We start from the raw sequence: 19,478 nt of genomic DNA on the forward strand, positions 1-19,478 counted from the left end.
TTTATTAAATGTTTTTGGGGTTTTTTTATCGAGTTTTTCCATTTTTTATAATAACAGCAACAAAAGTAACTAATTTATTTCCTTTTGTTTAATTTCCAGACAGATCATTTTCTGTTGGTTGGAAAATGCAAGGAAAGTAGTTTCAGGCAATGGATTTCTAACTAGCTTTAAAGGAATCCATTAGGTGGCGCTTGGAGCTCAGGGAAGTGTCAAACACCTCTGGATAACCCCTCTTATTTGAATAGAAGGTCAAATGTGCTATTTGGCTCCATTGTGAGAAGATAACACCAACAAAGCGCACGCTTTAATGATTCCATCAACATTTGCATGAAATACGGACAAATGTCTTGTTAATAGAGACGTTAAAACCAGATTATGTAAACAAATAACCTTAAATAGACATGGCTTTATTAGATGTAAAGTCCGAGGTTTAATACTTTTAGGAGGTTAACAGTCAGACACTGCTTACACATCAATTAGCCAAACAAGAAGTTTTTTTTTTCCATCCTGACATATGCCAGCTTGATGGATTTAGATGACATCTTTGCTCCACAGATCCATTTCAATCAATCAATCAATCAATCACATTTATCCCTTTAATTTATTTATTTATTTCATTGCACATAAAGAACAAGAATTATAGATCAATAACGAGAGACGAAATACATAGGCCTAATGGTTACAAGTTACATAACAGCAACAATAACTCCAGAAAGAAATTTGCAAGAGGAGCCAAAGAAACCCATTAGGGGCTTGTCAAGTGGCCATCCTATTGTGAAATAGGTAACAAATAGACAAACAATAACATAAGTCCAAGCAAATACAATAACCCTCAGCCATACTTAATAAGGTGTAAATAAAAGAGGAAATATCAAACATATGATGAAACAATAAGTAAAGCAAGATAATGTGAAGTGTGTCATAAAACATTTTGGCAGATAAAGTTTATGATGGTATATTACTGGTCGTCAATATTATGCACATTTTGTTTTCTGAATGTATTTCAACGGGTGCTGTTTCTAAAATGACTAGGTAAACTGTTTCAGCAATGAGGACCTCGCAATCTAATAGAGAAAAAGTTGTTATTGAACTGAAAAAATATTTTGAAAATATACTGGGAGTACGTTTTTACCAAGCTGTAAAACAAACATTTTTGAAAGTGGTTTAGAAAGAGATAGGGAGAATTTGTAAAGATCAGAACGAAGGAATAGAACAGCTAAATCTCTGTATGTGTAAAACATTTTGTAGCATATGTTTAAAATTATAGCCTACTTATGATACTTTTTTAATCTAGTTTTCCACAATTACAATTGATGTCATTATTTGATTTCCCTTTTATAGCAACCTCCATGTTTATTTTGATGTATGTCCATTAAGAAAAGGAGAATGCATGTCTTCTTGGAGTCAAATTCACTCGAAGAGACGGCCTATAGATGCTAATCTGATTAACTTTGCCATCTTTGTACATTTTGTTCCCTTTCGCTGACACTCCTGGTGGGACACAAATGGTTATTAGTCTGTTTGGCCTCACTGTTTGGTATTTAAAAAGGCTAAGCCACTTCACTTAGCTGGTCCTAAATAAAACCTTCAAGAACATGGAAAACTGCCAAGTTAGACATGACCAGGTACTAACTGGACCTCTTTTCTCTCTTTTGTATCTCTATTTATCTTTAATTTAAACCAGCATATTTATCTAAATCGATTATGTTACTGGCTTTAAAAAGAAGGATTGCCTAATTTCTTTCATGTAAATGCTTTGATTAAAAGTTAACAGATTGATGATTGATTTAAATCATTATAGAAGAGGTATTATGCAATTGGAAATTCTATAATCTAATTAGAAATTCTATAATCTATAATGGCCTGCAAATTAAAATTACCAGTCATGGTGTAATAAACTGGGTGCAACACAACTAGCAGACCAGTTGAGTGTTTTATCTGTTTGGTTATAAAATAAAAATAAAAAAAAGTGGTGAGAAAGAAGAATACTGAAGGTTTTTGTTTCAGCACTTACATCTTAATTTAATCAAAAGTAATACAGTCAGTTCAAAGTGTGGATTCTTATAGTCTTTATTGTAATAAACCAAGTACGTTTTAATAAAACATGAACACGATCTAGCAAAAAGGCTTTTACATTAGGATTTTTTAACGATCAAAAAGTCCATCTTCCGATCTTTGAATACCCCCCTTTCTTTCTGTGGTATATTAAATAAGAGTTTGTCATTTGTTCATGTGTCCAACAGTAAGGTCCTGCTTTGGGAGATTCCAAGTCACGTTGTGTTTATGTTAGTGATCACAAAGGCTCAGAGCCAAAGAAGCCTTTTTCCAGGAAACAAACAAGTCTACAGACCAAACAGTGATTAGTGAAGACAAAATGTTAAAACCTGAGCTTACTTTTGTGTTTTATTCTAATCTGCCCTGATATCACAGGGTTGGAAAGTTTATATATGGAAATGTTTTTTTCTGTTGGATCGGTTAATCTCCCCAACTTTAAGCTTTACTTTTCCTTCCAATCATGCCAAAAACAAAAAACAACCTGAGTGACGATAAGGCAGATCAAGCTTTAACGTTTAACTCTACACCTGCTCTTGAACTGGTTCCTCAGCCAAGCCAAAGTCATTGCAGAACAGTGACCCTTGACTTGTGGGGCGTCCTCGAGGTAACCCTGCTGGGCTTGACTTGATTACAACTAATGCCTTTTGTTTCTTTTACATGATGTCATTGTTTGTAAGATAAACCTTTAAGTGTTGCCATAAATCTTAAACCCCAAACCTCTGCCTGTTTGTTTTTTAAACATGCATTCCCTGTTAAAATTGCTACAACTTCCTTTTCCCTAAGTTCAGTGAGAAAGGGCTTTTACCTGGGATATATTTTGTATTTCAACTATCTTAATTTATGGAACCATCACCCCTCATCAGGACTTTTTCTGAGTCTACTTTGGCATCCCTACTTTTTCTTAATTTCTGTGAGTTTTCGTTTATCCTCTTTGAATGGACTTGTTTTGTTTTTCTTTAGGGGTTTTGATTTCTCTCTTGATAGTTTTGACATTTTTGAAGGTAAAGTAAAGCAAGGACACACTGCTGGTTCTATATCATCAGTCTAACCTAATATCTGTGTGTTTTCATTGAACAATATTCCACAGCAAAACCATTTCATGGTTTTTATCTCTAAGTTCTAAACTGCAGTTTTACAATAATCTATGGAAAGTCACGATTTATTAAATGCACGAGAGAATCAGTTACATAACAGTCTATATCATAATAAACCAAAACAGCTTCACTTCGATTTATAATATTTGAAATATTTTTGAAAAGTTTTTTTGGAATTGAACTTTTGACACAAGCTTTTCAAAGGTTTCCTTTGGGCTTCAAAGTTCAAAAGGCATCCCTTCTGTGAGTAATTTGTGCCTAATCTCTGGCACGTTACTGAGACACACTTGAATAAGACAGCTTACTATTGACGTTACAGTCCGTGCTCCGATCATCTGTGCTGTAATGTGACTAGGAGTCCTTAATCTGCTCAGATCAGACGGACTTGAATACTGGGAAGCGCCATACTGCTCCACAAAGACCTATAAATAGCACACACCCTTTAAATTGAACTTCACATTTCATTTTACAAAAAAGAGTAATGTTCTTTAAAATTATTTCACAGCTTTGGAAGTTCCTCAAGAAAAATCTACTATAACTCCAATTACAGGAAGTCGTCTCTAAAACCAAGAACACCTTGCACTCTCATCTATTTTTGGTAGAATTTAAGTATGCACGGTTCTTAACCCCTTTGGGTCTATGAGCTTTTCTTAACAACACATAAAAATCACAAAAGAACCAGTCACAAACAATAAGAAAAATAATAATAATAATAAGATGCTTGTGCTAAATGCATATATTTGTTGTCATTCTGAGTTAAGAACCCAGGACGGTCGTTTGAAACAGGTGCAGCTCAGAGATAGATCAGGTTAAGAATAGAAGCTCGAGGTCTATTATTAAACACGTTAACAAACGTATCAGGCAGAAAATCCAAAGTTTTTCACTAAAAGTCTAAAATGTCTCTTATAACCATGACTTAAAAGGGCCGGAACCGTTATTCAGATTTTTGTATTAATGAAGATGAGATTGTTTAGTTTGTGGAGAATCAGAGATTAACAGACTACTACAGCCAAGTGGCGGCGTGCATGGTTGTATGTCTGTCCCTGTGATTTAACTTGCTGGTATTATTAAACCCTTTGTAGTCCAAAAGAGCTATCCCCTGATAGCTTAACTGGATTACGAAGTAGGCAATGACAGAAACAATGAACCAGCTTAGCCTGAATGATGCTCAGGGAGAGGCTAAGGGTATAAAAAGGGAGATCATCTGTTGAGCATCGTATACTCTCCACTTGCTCTGACCAAGCTCCCAGACAACTGACCAGAGGTAAGACTTCATGCATTGATGGATGGATGGGTTTTTAGGTGGTTGGAATGATTGTGCTTAAACAAATGCAGTTATGATGTCTGAATTTGTTGACCTTGCTGAGGTTGCAGGATTGAACTATTGAATGGAATACATTGGTTCAAGAAAACCAACTTATAAGGGATTTCAATGACTTCAACCTAAAAATATGAAGTAATATTACATCTTTGAGCTTAAATCAAACAGCAGAAGTCTGGATCTCATTATTGACGCAGTCTCCGCCAGGCCGTCTTGCGGCCTTTGTTTGCTCTGAACAACAACTTTTCAACAATGCAGTGCAAAGTGTAGCTGTGCCTGAAGAAGTGGATAAACTATTTATTTTTCCCCTATTTATTTTTTGTGTCTCATCCAGTGGAGGATAAATGGCCTCTGTTGCCAGTGACATAAGACTCCTCTTGCATAATTAGATAGTGTGCATGATAGTCAATCAGAGACATAGTAGGTAGGGTAATCCCTTTACCATTTTAGGATTTGCAATATTGTACTGAATATGGTCAATCAATTAAATGTGTGTATCAGAGGAGATTTAGAAGTGGCTATACCCTATTCAGACTGGTAAGTGGGGATACTCCATGTACCTGTGTATACCCTTTACTACACCACTGCATAACAATTGGGAAATATGCAAAGCACAACATGAAGGGTCAAGACAGAGCTACTGAAATTTGGATCTTAAATGCCCAACACAGGATGTTCTGATTCCCTATTATGAGATGGTTTAGAGTATGTTAACCCTGATGAGCTACAATTTCAGGGAACAAAGGATGCTAACCATTGAAAAGCACACTTTTCTGTTGCTCACATTTTGTTGAATTCAGGCGCAAGATACAGTTTTTACAGGTCATTTTGGAGTGAAATAGGGTTACATCCTGTATCCTTTCTCTTCTCATATTGATATTAACTGCCACCATTTATACTGATATATTCAACACAAATAGCTCTGGAATAAAGACCATGGATAAAAGGGAAGCATAGTAATTGCTAAGCAGTCATAGGTGAGCATGACTATAAATGATTAAGCTCTTAAATAATCATTATGTCAGCGTGTGCCTATGCACATCTCATTGGTCCAGAAATACAAGTGCATCCCTTGATCCTGATCTACAGAGATGGTTTTAAATTTGGCGAGCTCCTCCTAAAGGACACAAGTCACCATTCTCCTTAGCCTGCATGGGTTTAACCCCTGAGCCATCTCTGGAGAGCCCAAAGAATAAATGGTCTATCCACTGGAATTATTAAGCATTTCCTTGAACAAAACCCAAGAAGAAAAGTGACAGTTCAAAGAAAGCTCATTATATAACTCAGTAGTGTCCTACTCAGATCAATTAGGTGTCATGCTGTGACAGGAACATTGTACGTTATGGGACATTAACTACATCTTAACACAATGGAACAAGTTCCACAGGTTTAATAGTGAATCATGTGTATAACTCTATAACTCTTATTTCTTCATTTGAAATTGATAATCAACAATTTTAAAATACACCCTCCAAATCATTTTGTATTAATCCCCATTAAAGGGCTATAAAGAGATACTGTTAAGGCTTAAGTGTTTTATTTGGCCCAGGAAAACAATAGCAAGTTACTGAATGGACTTCATCCAATTAAGTGTCCTGAAATAGTCCACAGAAGAAACAGTTCTGGCAGTGCGATTACACTGTGACATAATGGTGTGTGTGTGTGCAGAGTAAACCTGAACTTGAGTTTGGTGTGAAACCTGATGTCTGCTGGATGAGGGCCAGTTAGCAGACACAAAATAACAGATTTGGATCAGGAGTCCTAACACTGATGGTGTAATCTTATCACAAAGGATTAACTTTATGTTGGCGAAAAACAAAACATCAGCCTAAAAGCTGACAGTTGATACAGGATCAATTTCCAAGTAATAACATTTTGATTGATGGTGTGACCTTTTTGTAACATCAAGTTACTTTTTCTTTTCTTTTTTTCTTCTTCTTCAAATAGAATCTTCCTAAAGATCTGCAAAGATGGCAAAGTAAGTATTATTTTTTGTTTTTTCTTCATATCCTTCGAAAAGTGATCAGGACAGTAAAATTGAAAACTTAAACCTTGAGAAAAAAGGTCTGTTTGTTGTCATTGTGAAGCTCTCTAGGCTTTCACTGTCTGTGCGTTTTCATAAATACATAATTGGTAAGATTAATCTGTTTCCTCAAAATGACTAAAACGACCTAAAACTCTCGTGCCTGCTTTTAAAACCCAGTCATAGACTATGACTGGGGTCAGCCAACTCGTGAATGTGACAAGTAGTTTTTTAAAGTGTTAATCTGAGGTTTGCAGTGGATTAATTAGTATATGCATTGGTTCAAATGGGCTCTCAGACAGTAACACGAGTAATGGGCTAATTGGGAACATAGCCATGCTTCATTTGTAGCTTCCTCACCTGGGCCAGCCTCTCAATCCGGGCACGATGAGGTAAAGCTGCTCCGCTCTTAGCTTTTCCTAACTGGATAAAAGGGAATAAGGGATTACTTACCCTTCTGCTGCTGGCAAATGAACTTGCATTACCTTTACATCCTAAAAGTAATCATTCATTTATCTGGTTAGTCCAGATAGTCTCTTAGAACTGTTTTCAAAGGATGTAGACTTATTTACATTCACAAGCAACTTAAACCAATCTTTGGCTTCACATCTATATTCAACATCCTTTTAATAAATGAATTACTTTTCTTTGTTCAGAAAGTGATTCATTTTGAGGTTTGAATTAAGTTAAAAACTGAATGAAGACAGTAAATAAAGATTCATTCATGAAAGTAAAAAATCTAGTGGTCAAAATTAGGAAATAATGTTGATATATGGCACATGAATGGTGTTAAAAGTAGTTTGTTCTTTATTCCCAGGGTTTACAAGAAGACCAGTGGAAACGGAGGGGTTAGTCTGCATTTCTGCTCTTCCTTTTAAATGTGTTTAATGTTTAAAACGATTGAGACATACAGACACCATCAAAAAGATCTGAAAATCCTTTTTTTTCTTTCCTTCTGTCTGACAGCTGACCCTCTACCTGGGGAAGAGAGACTACGTGGACCATGTGATGAATGTGGACCAAGTTGGTAAGCTACTGCTTCTGTGTGGTGGTCTGTTTGCTTCAGCACAGCCAGGATGATGGCTATAATACTGTCTGCTCGTTTTTCTTCACAGATGGTGTTGTAAAGCTGGACCCAACAGATTTTGGAGACAGGAAAGGCAAGTGATACTACTACTACTGACCAAATGCATAGCTTCTGTAGCTCTTTAATAGGAACAGGTCAAACCAAATCCTGCTAGAGAGCTGTTCTTTTATTGTATTGATAAACTTCATTGCCCGTCCTATGTCCTCACCCATCCAAATATACCCCGTCTATACTAGCTTATAATCAAAATAAATCAAATAGCCTTTACTTTGAAACTAGGCTTGTTTTTCGTGGGAGGGGGGAAATATAAAACACCTCATTTTAACCCCTGTCCTCTAATAACAAAATGATAACAAAAACCAACAACTTCTATGACTCAAAAGATTGCATCTTAAAAAGTTCTCCATTTATCTCAATTCCATATTTCAAAGTAAAACCTGTCATTTAAAATGAATATTGAAATATCCGCTCTGCTGATGTGTGTCGACAGTCTTCGTGCAGTTGGCATGTGCCTTCCGTTATGGTAGTGATGACCTGGATGTGATGGGCCTGTGCTTCAGGAAGGATATCTGGATCCAACACGTCCAGATCTACCCTGAGTGCCACAAACCTGCGCTTACCGCCATGCACGAAACCCTGCTAAAAAAGGCTGGAGACAATGCACATGCTTTCTCTTTTGAGGTATGACAACATGTCCAGATGAAAATATGATGAGTTTAAGACCTCAGCTTGTCCAACCTACCTATTTGGCTTTACTTAAAATAAACAAATTAATTAATTTATCAATGGAGTTTTATTTGGAACCCCTTTTGAAGAACTTTGTGATACTAAACAAAAGCTGTTATGGTCTTGGCTCTATAACTGATTCCTGTTTAGTAATTTGAATGTTTTTAAACCAACAAAAACAGGTATGAAAAGCTCAAAATAACCCTTTGGCTAAGCTATGAATGTTCTTCGTCTGTCTAGATCCCCACCAACTTGCCATGCTCCGTCTCTCTGCAACCTGGACCAGATGACAAGGGAAAGGTAAAAGCTAACCCTAACAACAGACCCTGACATGCGAAAATATCTCTCTTTATCCCACAAGCAAACGTGTTAAATACTGTATGCTACCTGTTTATCATTGTAGCGATTGACATCTTTATTAATTTATTTAAAGGCTTGTGGTGTGGACTTTGAAGTTAAAACCTTCCTTGCCAAGGAAAAGTGCAACGTTGATGAGAAGATTGAAAAGAAGTGAGTAGACTCTCATCTTTGAACTGTCGGGGAAAAGTAAATGCAGAAAAGTCCCCCTTGCCTCAGACAGAATGAGTATGCAGCTGTGCTCAACAAACATTTAATTTTTCTGTTTCTGATTCTTCTGCCTGATAGAGACACTGCTCGCCTCGTCATTCGTAAGGTCCAGTATGCCCCCTCCCAGATCGGCTCTGGCCCAAAGGCAGATCTCTGCAAAAGTTTCATGATGTCCGACAAGCCTGTTCATGTAGAAGCCTCAATGGATAAAGATGTACGGTGGCAGAACTTTTGTTTTCAAAATACCTCGAAGACAGTATTTTACAAAAATGTGTTACATTTCTCTGCAATCATTAATGTTGACACGGCGAGCTTGAATGCAAACTGTTTTTCAACTCCACCATTTCTCACCATTAACTGTCTTTTTCCTGCTCTAACTACAGCTCTACTTCCATGGTGAATCAATCCCAATTAAAATCAAAATCAACAATGAGAGCAACAAAACAGTCAAGAAATTCAGAATCACCGGTATTTACCTTTAATGATACATGTGTTTTTGTAAGAGTTTAATTAATCTGGCACTGGAAACAAACATTTATCTCTTTGTCTTTCTTCATCTGTCCTCCTTATCTCACAGTGGAACAAACCACAGACATTGTCCTCTACTCAGCAGACAAATACACCAAGCAAGTTTTTTGCCAAGAGTTTGGGTAGGTAGACCGAAATTTAAAAGCACCGAATGACAAAAAAAGAAAAATCATCACAGAAACATAACGAAGACACATTGTGGGATGCATGTATTGTTTAATTCTCCACAGAGAAACAGTGGAGTCTAATGGCTCCTATGAGAACACTCTGTCCATCACCCCCTTACTCACTGACAACAAGGAGAAACGGGGGCTGGCTCTGGATGGACGACTGAAGGATGAGGACACCAACTTGGCGTCCACCACCATGTAAGTTTTACATACGTAAACTTTTGATTATGGATTAAAAGTTGGGCCAATAAATCAAAAGTGAAACTTGAAAAAGATTTGTTTTTATTGCATAGTCATTGTTTGTAATTTGACATTAACTTTTGCTTTCTCACGTCATATGTTTTATAAGTTATAAATAAACGTCAGCTAAATCAAACCTTCTATCCCCTTAATGCTTGTAAATCCTCTCTATAGGCTCCGAATGGGGATAGAAAAAGATGTGATGGGAATCCTGGTTTCCTACAAGATTAAAATTAACCTCATGGTGGCCGGAGGAGGGTAAGTGACTGTTCCTGTTCAAAAGCTTTGAGATCATGAACTGAAAATGAAAGCCTAAACATGAAAACACTCTTGTCCTCATTGCTCTTGTAGCTTGCTGGGTGGCCTCACTTCCAGGTGAGTCGTTCTTTCCAATCATTTCACAGCTGAAAAGCCCAAAGCAAGAATTATCACTCATCATCTGTATTATTTTGATTGGTTGGTTTTGTTTTCTTTAGTGACGTCACAGTTGAGCTGCCATTGAGTCTCATGCACCCCAAACCAGAAGGTATGTTTTGCTTTTCACAAACCTGTTCAAAAACATTACAATGACACCAGTTCAACTCGCTTCTTATATTCATGTTCTAATTTTTTTATTTTTTAATTATCTTACATTCAAATCAATCTACCTCTCAAATTCAGCTGAGTAAAGAAGATACACCAGTGTAAGTACCCAGTTGCTATTATTTTGTGTTTTTGCTGCATTGCTGTGTTTTGCAAAAACCTAGAAATATTGCAAATTATAAAGTACATTTTTCTGTATTTAAGTATTTGTTACTGATAGATAAATCTCAGCTACTTTTTTCCCCACAGTGTCATGAAAGAAAACTCCCTGACAGTCAAGGTGAGGTTTAATTTGTGCAAACTGTGTAAATTAATCTTGTAAAGCACAGTTTCATTGAAACTCAAACGGCATTCAAATAAGAGAATGAAGATGCTAAAACTATTTCATGTGATAATTGTGTTTATTTTACCACTATGCTGTTGGTGTTGTAAACTTCACTTTGTGCTGACTTCTTTTCAGAGAGAATGGTATACCTGGAGGTTTAAAAGAAATCACAGATTGACTGCAAGGCGAGACGAATAAAAGACACCGAGACGAAGAAGGTGGATGTGGCCAATGTTTTGAAATCCTATAACCATAAGCAAACAACTGACGTCAAAACACCTTACAAAGACACAAAATGTAATCACGTTATTACATCAAACCCATAACAAATTATGTTTTTATGTTTTTAATTGTTGTTATAGAGAGAGCATTTTATTTGTAAAATAGTTTCCAACATTTAGAAACAAAAGACTTCTTTAGAACCACACAAATAAAAGTCTTTTTCACTTAACTGCAGTGTATGTGTGAGGGGGGAGATAGGAAATCAGTTGAAGACCCTAAAAACCACTGTGCTTTGGATTACAGTGATACACTTTTCAAACCTTTAATTGTTTGGTTTTTTTTGTTTTTGTTTTTTTTTTTGTGTGTGAATTGTACCAAATTGTGTTTTTGACGTGAAGTCAGATGTAGTCAAAATACAATAAAAAAAATTAAAAAAAACATGGTATGGGGTTTTTTTGGGGGGGAGACCATTCACCAGTTTAGGTTTCAGCTTGTGCTACACATTGCTGTGTTTTGTAGAGCAACATTCAGGTACTTCATTACAAAATTTGCCACTGCTGTAGTGCAACGTCAGTCAGTCCTTGGGGGCCCAAGTAGTTGCCTGCCTTGCCTATTGACAACCACTACCTCTAAGCATGTTATTAGAAGTAAGTGTGTGTGTGTGTGTGTGTGTGTGTGTGTGTGTGTGTATGTGTGTGTGTGTGTGTGTGTGTGTGTGTTTCATGCCTGCTGTGGAACTGGTAAATCTCCGGCATGTTGCCAAACAAAACGTCCTTCTGGCTGAGCAAAGCTGGAGGAAGTAGATTAGACATGGATGGATCCTCCATTTCTGCCCTGTAGCCCTAAGGAGAGGAGAGTGACAAAACGGCAACATTGAGTTAAAATGTTGCCAGGAACCTTTCCTTAATGTTTCTTGTTCACTTGTAAAACCTTCTGCCCCCTGCTGTAAACTGTAATCAAAGTTTTTATTTTATTTTAATAAACTCACCAGAAGAACAGCGAGCAGTTCGTCTACATAGATTCTCTCTGTAGCAATCAGTTCCTTCATTATATGGCTATAAAATGACAAGTGCACACAAGTGTGTGTGTGCGATTCTTAAGAGAGGAAGATAAATGTAGATAAAATAAATCATCATAACAAACACAATATGGTGCCCCTTTCGTATTAGCAAGGACACTTTGCAAATGCATGAAACAAATAGATAGATAGATAGATAGATAGATAGATAGATAGATAGATAGATAGATAGATAGATAGATAGATAGATAGATAGATAGATAGATAGATAGATAGATAGATAGATAGATAGATAGATAGATAGATAGATAGATAGATAGATAGATACTTTATTGATCCCGAGGGAAATTCAAGTAAAATTCAAGGAAATTCAAATAGCCTACTGAGAAGAATTCATCTAGATTAAAATGTAAATTAATAACTCAACTATGTACACAGATTAAATTGACGTGAGCAAAATTTCACTTCTCTTCATTGAGGAAGAAACTTCTGCTTTATGACATCCAAGCTCTGTCTTATAAAACAGATCTGTCTTTCTTATATGTCTTTATCTATCTATCTATCTATCTATCTATCTATCTATCTATCTATCTATCTATCTATCTATCTATCTATCTATCTATCTATCTATCTATCTATCTATCTATCTATCTATCTATCTATCTATCTATCTATCTATCAAAGAGAGAGAGAGAGTACCGACATATAAATAAGAGAGGCAGTATTACAACTATGGGGACGTCAACTACCATGAAACTTCACAGAAGAAGAAAAAATGACGGTATTTGACGATTCATTACGTCATCACGCACTACGTTCAGCACTGAAGCAACATGGCTCTGAACAGAGGTTTGTCAACTTCTAAGTTTATTAGCAAGCTAATTGTGACATTTTTTTTTACGGTAGACCTTTACGTTGGACCAAGAACTATTTTTTAAAACAAACAGAAAGTCGTTCTCATATATTGTTTAGTTCCCACTGCGATGTTACGTTTCCACATTTTATATGAATATGGTTAGCTGACGTTAGCCCGGTGGATTTGCTAGCTTAGCGAGCAGTGCACGCGCAGAAACAACTATACGTGAACCAAACGGGTTTACACTTTGCCCTTAAGGAACTGACATTTTGTATTATCAACTCTTGATTTTCAATCGGCATACTGTTTACAAAGAGCCGCCTTTGACACACGACGTAGCCTCGGTCTGTGGACAAGAAACGTCAAATCAACAGGCTGTTAGTTTGTCTCATGTATGTGTGCTTCATATACAGCATTATTAAATAAGCCTTTTTGTCACTGACCCCAGATGATGAGGACTATGAGTGGGAGCCTCCAACAGAGGCGGAGATGAAGGTGATCCAGGCTCGCAGAGAGCGTCAGGACAAAATCAGTAAGCTGATGGGAGGCTACTTGCTCAAAGGATACAAGATGCTGGGAGACTGCTGTGAAGTGTGTGGGGTGAGTGAGGGCTGTTGAGCTTGAGCTTTGTTTATGTGAAGCTGGAAGCAACTTAATATAGGAACAAAAGAGGATAGATTAATTAAATAGCACATATTTTTTCAGGTTATGTACATTTCTTTATATAATTGAGTCTATTTTTAATTGCACAGGTTTCATTTGTTTACTGTTAGTCATATAAGGGGCCTCCGAAATGTTGTTTCGGGTTAAGGTAGGGGGGACAGCTGTTGTTTATCGTTTACTGTTTATTGTAACTCATGTCTTGTGTCCTGCAATCTATCGATCTCGTGTGCTAAACTCAGGTGTTTTCATTGCAGACAATTCTTCTTCAGGACAAACAGCAGAAAATCTACTGTGTCTCATGTCAGGAACTTGACTCAGATGTTGACAAGGACAACCCTGGTAAACACAAGTCACACACTCATAAAAAGGCTCCATTAATGAGAAAGGAGGAATCATTGTTTGTCTTCTGTTGCATCCTTTCCTGTTTTATCCCTCAGATCTGTTTTTATTACTGCCCTTATTTCTTAAAGTTACTTGTCTTTTGTGCTTACTCCCATGTCTCCTATGTTCCTTTTTCCTCTGCTCCTCTCAGCTCTGAATGCACAAGCAGCGTTATCTCAAGTGAGAGAAAGACAACTAGCGGCCCAGTCCCCCACACCGTCCCAGGCTCCTGTTGTCAATGGAGGCCCCAGCAGCAGCAGCAGTCAGGCAAGTGTGTCAGTACCAAGACCAGAGCACTGTGAGGGGGCTGCTGCAGGAGGAAGAGCTATCCTGCCTCCAGCTGCTGTCCCTCTTCCTTCGCCTCCCGCCGCCACGCCATCCCTTCCACCTGCTCGCCCTCCAGTTGTTCCGCAGAGTGCTGTCATCCAACCTGTGCTACAAGAAGCAGAGGAAGCTGTTCTAACCAAACTTCGCTGGGCCACTAACCAGTTACAGAGTTCAGCCTCACTGGAGGCGAGCATCCAGCTCTGCAGCCTCATCGCTAGCTGTGCCAGCTCACTGCGCAGCCTCAAGGAGCTCAGCCAGTAGCCATCTTGGGAAAGGTCATAACCATGGATTAAAAGGAACGGTGTTCCTGCTTGTCTCTTTCCTCGAGCACTGACTCTGGTTTGCTGCTTCACAGCATTCTCTTTGACTGAATCTTTGCATAGAGCTGAATTCTAAATTGGTCAACAATTGCACTTGAAGTAGGATTTAAAAAGTCACACTTGCTCCGTTGCTCTTCAGTTAACAGTCCTATATGGCTGGCAGAAATAGTATGTTACATGGTTTTGTATGTTTTAGGTACCTACCAATGTTTCAACGTTTGACTGTTTTTGTCCATTCATAAATTGTGGTATAAGACCAGGACATTTTAAATGCAAAGTATCACCCATATTGATTTATAATCAACTGGTCAATAAACAGTCTAAAATAAGACGACGTTCCACTTTAACAGACAGCTGAATTATTATGATTTTATCATTGATTGTCTTTTCTTAATTCTAAATGGCCACCAAATTGACGTCTCAACATATTTTTCTGATCGGTTCTTCCGTTGAACCTGAAGCATGATATGACCTTTTGAAATCATAAGATAAATAAAAACCTCCTTGGTGCCAATTGCCCACATACTTGTGCAATTGTGTGTCACAAGTGTGTTGGGCCAATATACAACAAAAGACAACACTGCGGTTTAGATAAGTCATTGGTTAAATCTGACACTCGTGTTGTTTTCACTGTTGGGGAAACTGTCATGAATCGCTGGCAGCTCTGAGGTTTCATTATTACTAAGATTCTTAACGGTTATAATAGACGTGTGATGCAGTGGCAGATTCTGGCATCAGACTCGTAAGGCTTTTTATTCATTATACCAAAGCAAATAACCTGCACTTCATACTATATATAAAGCTAGTGTTATACCCAGGGTAAATAAAAGCCTGTACTGGACCTATGCAGTATTTTTCTTTCCACTAGAGGGCGCCAAATAACACAACTTAACGAGAAAAACTACATTAATAGGGATATCTTAAAGGACTAATAAAAATGTAGCGTGCACTTCTGTCTAAAATGTGTACTCTACATACATACTGGAAAGTTCCATTTATAACACCGAATCAAATCGTTGAAGCATGTATTTCCTGCATCTGTGAGGTGGTACATTGAGCAGTCAAACCTGAAACAATCAGTGTGTGAACCTGTGTTTGCTCTAAACGGGGCTCGGTATTAATTCAGTCAGATCAATCAAATCACTACCAGTCCCTTTCCACATACGCGGGGCGTGGCGCGGTCCGTGTCGGGAGGAGCCGGGTGCAGACGGCGGGGTTCACTCTCTCTCACACACACAAAGGAGAGGAAACAAAACAAAGCCCGGAAGCCTGACATGAACTTGAAGTTCACTGCTTCTACTGTAACCTGCTCTCATCCAGAAAGCAATTGCGTTAACTCGTCTTTGCCTGCTTTTTTACCGCCCTGCTCTGCTGTCGTGGGAGAAGAAATAAGTACACTGAAGTAATACGCGCATTTCTTTTTAAGAGTGATTATTGGATTCATGTGCTGAGTCAGCTGACCCCTGTTTCGTGATGAACGGGAGTCAATGCAGCGCGGCAGACGCGGTGGTTGGCGTCCAGTCCTCAATGGAGGGTCTGCCGCCGCTACCCAAAGGCCTGAGCGGCATCCTGAACTCCAGCGGCGGGTCGTGGCGGGACATCGAGAAGGTCCACAGCAAGAGAGCGCGCATCCAGGCCGACATCAGCAGGGGAGGCGTGGACGCGCCACACGTCAACAGCAAGCCCGGCGGACTGGACGCTGCCTTGGCTTTACTGCGGAAAGAGATGGTGAGCAGAGGCGTGTCCAGACATACACTGAGGTGGCATGAAGTTTGTTGATGCCCACCATAAAAGAAAAAAAAAATCGTCCCCATTATGTAGGCTACTTCTAAGTAACACATTTGGCATACAGATGAGTCTTCTTCAATTTATTATTTAGAGTCAAAAATGTGCAAAGTCACAATTGAAAGAACATCTAAAATTGCATGCAAATACTTGAAATTGCTTAATTGGCAAGTTAGACAGGCATGTGCTTGAGTTTTTGCTTGGAATTTTAATGGAAAAAGCAAAGAATGTGAAGTATTGGTTTATGACTGAATGAGATAAAACTAGAAACTCCTTGCAAACATCCAGAATATTTTATTTTAACTGGCTCCCGCTCCTGATCACGCAAACAGCCAATCTTAGATTTGAATTTTGAGATGGTATGCAGGTTGTGCCAATCAGATTTCAAGGGAGGCCACATGCCACCTCAAGCCACCCATCTGGACAAGCCTGATGGTGATGGTGCTTGTGTCCAGTGGTGTGTCTATCGTCCAAATAGCAAAGCTATAGGCCTACAAAGAAAGTATGCAAAGCACGTTTCTGCTTCCACAAACCTATTTCTTAAACCATAATTATAGGACAAAATTTGAATAAATAATTAACTTAAGGTTCTCTTAAAGCTCAGCTATGATATGAGATGTTACTTTAGTTTTTGTCATTCATTTATAATAGTCCAACGCAGTAATTTAGCAAGAAAGAGTCTTCTTATGAATCCTGATATAATGTATTTTAGCACTGGGACTTTTGTGTCTATGTAAAGTTGTTAATATATGCAAGAATATTTTTCTTGGCAAAAGAAATTGAGTACTAATACTTGTTGCTTATAGTACTGAGGAGTATGCTTGTATGCTACAGGTGGGTCTGCGCCAGCTCGACATGTCTCTGCTGTGCCAGCTGTGGTCTCTCCAAGAGGCAATCCAGGACTACAGGGGCTCCTCGCTTCTGTCAGAAGCCTCTTTAAGTGCTTATAATGGGGACTCTGAAGAGGAGGAGGAGGAGGATGAGGAAAATAGAGGAGGTCTTTTACAGCCACCATCTTCCTCATCCTTGTCTGCGCCTCAAGCCATCAGCAACTCCAGGGACCAGTGGATCAAGGACTCCTTTCATATCCCCTGATAAAGATACAGTCATATGCAGCATTCTGCAACGACGTGATTATATTTTCCAAAATCGGATGTCTCTTTCTTTACATGTTCGTGCCAATGTGCTCCAGTTTATATTCCATTTTTCTCTCCTAAGTATTTATTCTTTTAGCACAACTTCTTACTGGTTATATTCAGTTTTTAACACTTAAATGCGAAATCAGTGCCTGGTTTATAAAAGTCATATACTTGACATTTGAAGAAGCTTACATGATTTTATATGTGGCCTTTTCATTAATATCCATTTTTATTTTCAAGTCTTTGCTCCACTGGCTCTTCGTGTTGTTCTATTGTTGTATTTTACACACTAAAGATATGTAATGGTTAGTAGGGGGTGTAAGTAGTTAAACTCTACCTTCATATAGTGTTAATTGTGGCATGTCAAAGTACAGAAAATCAATAGCAACCATCTGAAGTTGTTCTTTCTCTGTGCAGCAGAGATGGTTTTTAAAAAAGCCAGTTCTTAGTATTAGAACAAAACCACCCACTACCACAAACAAACTTGTACTAGTATATATTTGTGTACTTCAATTAAAGACAGCAGAAGGATTCTACTGCAGAGCATGACCAACAGGGGGCACACTGTTTCCATTGGAGGGCTCACTCCTTCACCGCCTGCTCCTCTGTGGTTGTGTTTGAAGCATTCCAGTGGGGAAAACCATTTGCTATGGAGGAAGTAGGGTGACATGTGTGTGGACAGTCTCATGCTGTTCTCTATTTATAATGAACACATGTTGGGGTTATTGTTAGAATCTCTCTGGCAGAGAGATAACTGCACGTGTTTGTGAGCTCTGCATTTAATTATGTTTTTATAAATGTGTATTTATAAGTGATTAACAGTTTTATACATTTCTTATCTTCTCGCCTCTCTTTGCTTTTCTTTGTTGTCATCTTTTGACTATTGCTGTTATCATGACACCACACTGTTACTTCAGGTAGGGTAATTGTGCACTACAGTGAGTGATGATTAAAATAAATAGAGGTTAGACTGGAGGTAAGCACTGTTGATGTCATCAAGTAGAGCTGTGAGGTTGCATAGTGTCAGGAATACAGAAAAACAACAATGATCCACTTATATATTTACTTATTACCAATGTTGTAACCAATCATTTGTTGTCTGAAGGCCATACAGTAATGACTGATAGCCAACTTTTTGAAGCTTGCTGTGTTACCAGCAATTAGCAATGAAAGATTTTCAGCCATTCATTTATTTTCTGTTTTCACTCTTTAGCCCAACAAGTGACTTAAAAAAATGCGAATGGAACTACAGTTGAGTGACTCTTATCAAAGCAGACTACCAGCGGAGCTTAAATGTAGATATCTGTTTATTCAAATTAAGTACCACTAAGTCGTTGACAGATGATTGCCACTAGGTTCCTTTTATTACATTACAGCCTTTGTATTTTGCCTCGTTTCCTCTCCACACTGACTTGTCCTGCACATGACTACATGTTTAAAAGGAGGTGGATAATACTACTCAGACTTTGGAAACCAGAATGGCGCTTCCAAAAACAGTGTCAACTTCCAACAGATTCTGTATTCCTACTCAGACTATGATAGAGATGAACTTTTTACCCCAGTCCCTTAAGCATCCACTCAACTGATCAAGTTACTTTCCCACTAAATCTTACAAAACATGAAAAGATACAGGGATTCAGTGGATAACTCAACTCATCAACAATCCATTTAGAGTATACAGAATATAGAGTTGAGTAAGTAATAATGGACATCCGAATACTGGACACACAATGTAATATTATACCACTGAGTCATAGCAGAGTTGCCTCCCCCCCTGCTGCCCCACACTCCTCTCTACCAGCTGCCTCTGTCCATCCATCCATCCTTGTTCCCCCAACTAAAAATACACTCCTGCTCTCACTGAGGAAAATCCCTATGCCTTGACCTAGCTTGAACACACATACACACAGACACTGACATGACTTGGTTGGCACTCTCCATGGAAACTATTCCTCTGCAGTTTACTGGATATAACACCCTTTTTTTAGTTGAGTGGCTCGATGACACAGCTGGATCTCATGACGTCATAATTATGAACTCAGTTTGAAA

At 38.2% G+C, this 19,478-nt stretch overlaps 3 protein-coding genes across 3 annotated transcripts; all 3 read left to right on the plus strand.

Annotated features, from left to right (window-relative positions):
• The first annotated feature begins 4,389 nt into the window (after positions 1–4,389).
• Positions 4,390–11,378, plus strand: arr3a (arrestin 3a, retinal (X-arrestin)). Its single transcript, XM_079356092.1, has 18 exons — positions 4,390–4,413; positions 6,418–6,448; positions 7,311–7,341; positions 7,460–7,520; positions 7,609–7,653; positions 8,071–8,261; positions 8,547–8,606; positions 8,740–8,816; positions 8,952–9,087; positions 9,257–9,341; positions 9,451–9,523; positions 9,632–9,769; positions 9,986–10,069; positions 10,163–10,186; positions 10,288–10,336; positions 10,474–10,494; positions 10,643–10,673; positions 10,854–11,378. Exons 2-16 carry the CDS (start codon positions 6,441–6,443, stop codon positions 10,477–10,479), a joined length of 1,068 nt encoding a protein of 355 aa, XP_079212218.1. The 5' UTR covers positions 4,390–4,413; positions 6,418–6,440; the 3' UTR covers positions 10,480–10,494; positions 10,643–10,673; positions 10,854–11,378.
• Positions 11,379–12,703: 1,325 nt separating this feature from the next.
• On the plus strand, positions 12,704–14,840 carry znrd2 (zinc ribbon domain containing 2). The gene is made up of 4 exons (XM_079356380.1): positions 12,704–12,807; positions 13,263–13,414; positions 13,732–13,816; positions 14,010–14,840. The coding sequence occupies exons 1-4, from the start codon at positions 12,792–12,794 to the stop codon at positions 14,444–14,446; spliced, it is 690 nt and encodes a 229-aa protein (XP_079212506.1). The 5' UTR covers positions 12,704–12,791; the 3' UTR covers positions 14,447–14,840.
• Positions 14,841–14,970: 130 nt separating this feature from the next.
• On the plus strand, positions 14,971–18,277 carry fam89b (family with sequence similarity 89 member B). Its single transcript, XM_079356381.1, has 2 exons — positions 14,971–16,233; positions 17,125–18,277. Exons 1-2 carry the CDS (start codon positions 15,979–15,981, stop codon positions 17,383–17,385), a joined length of 516 nt encoding a protein of 171 aa, XP_079212507.1. The 5' UTR covers positions 14,971–15,978; the 3' UTR covers positions 17,386–18,277.
• Positions 18,278–19,478: the final 1,201 nt, after the last annotated feature.

Source organism: Symphodus melops, assembly GCF_947650265.1.
Source record: "Symphodus melops genome assembly, chromosome: 11".
In the NCBI taxonomy this organism is placed as follows: domain Eukaryota; kingdom Metazoa; phylum Chordata; class Actinopteri; order Labriformes; family Labridae; genus Symphodus; species Symphodus melops.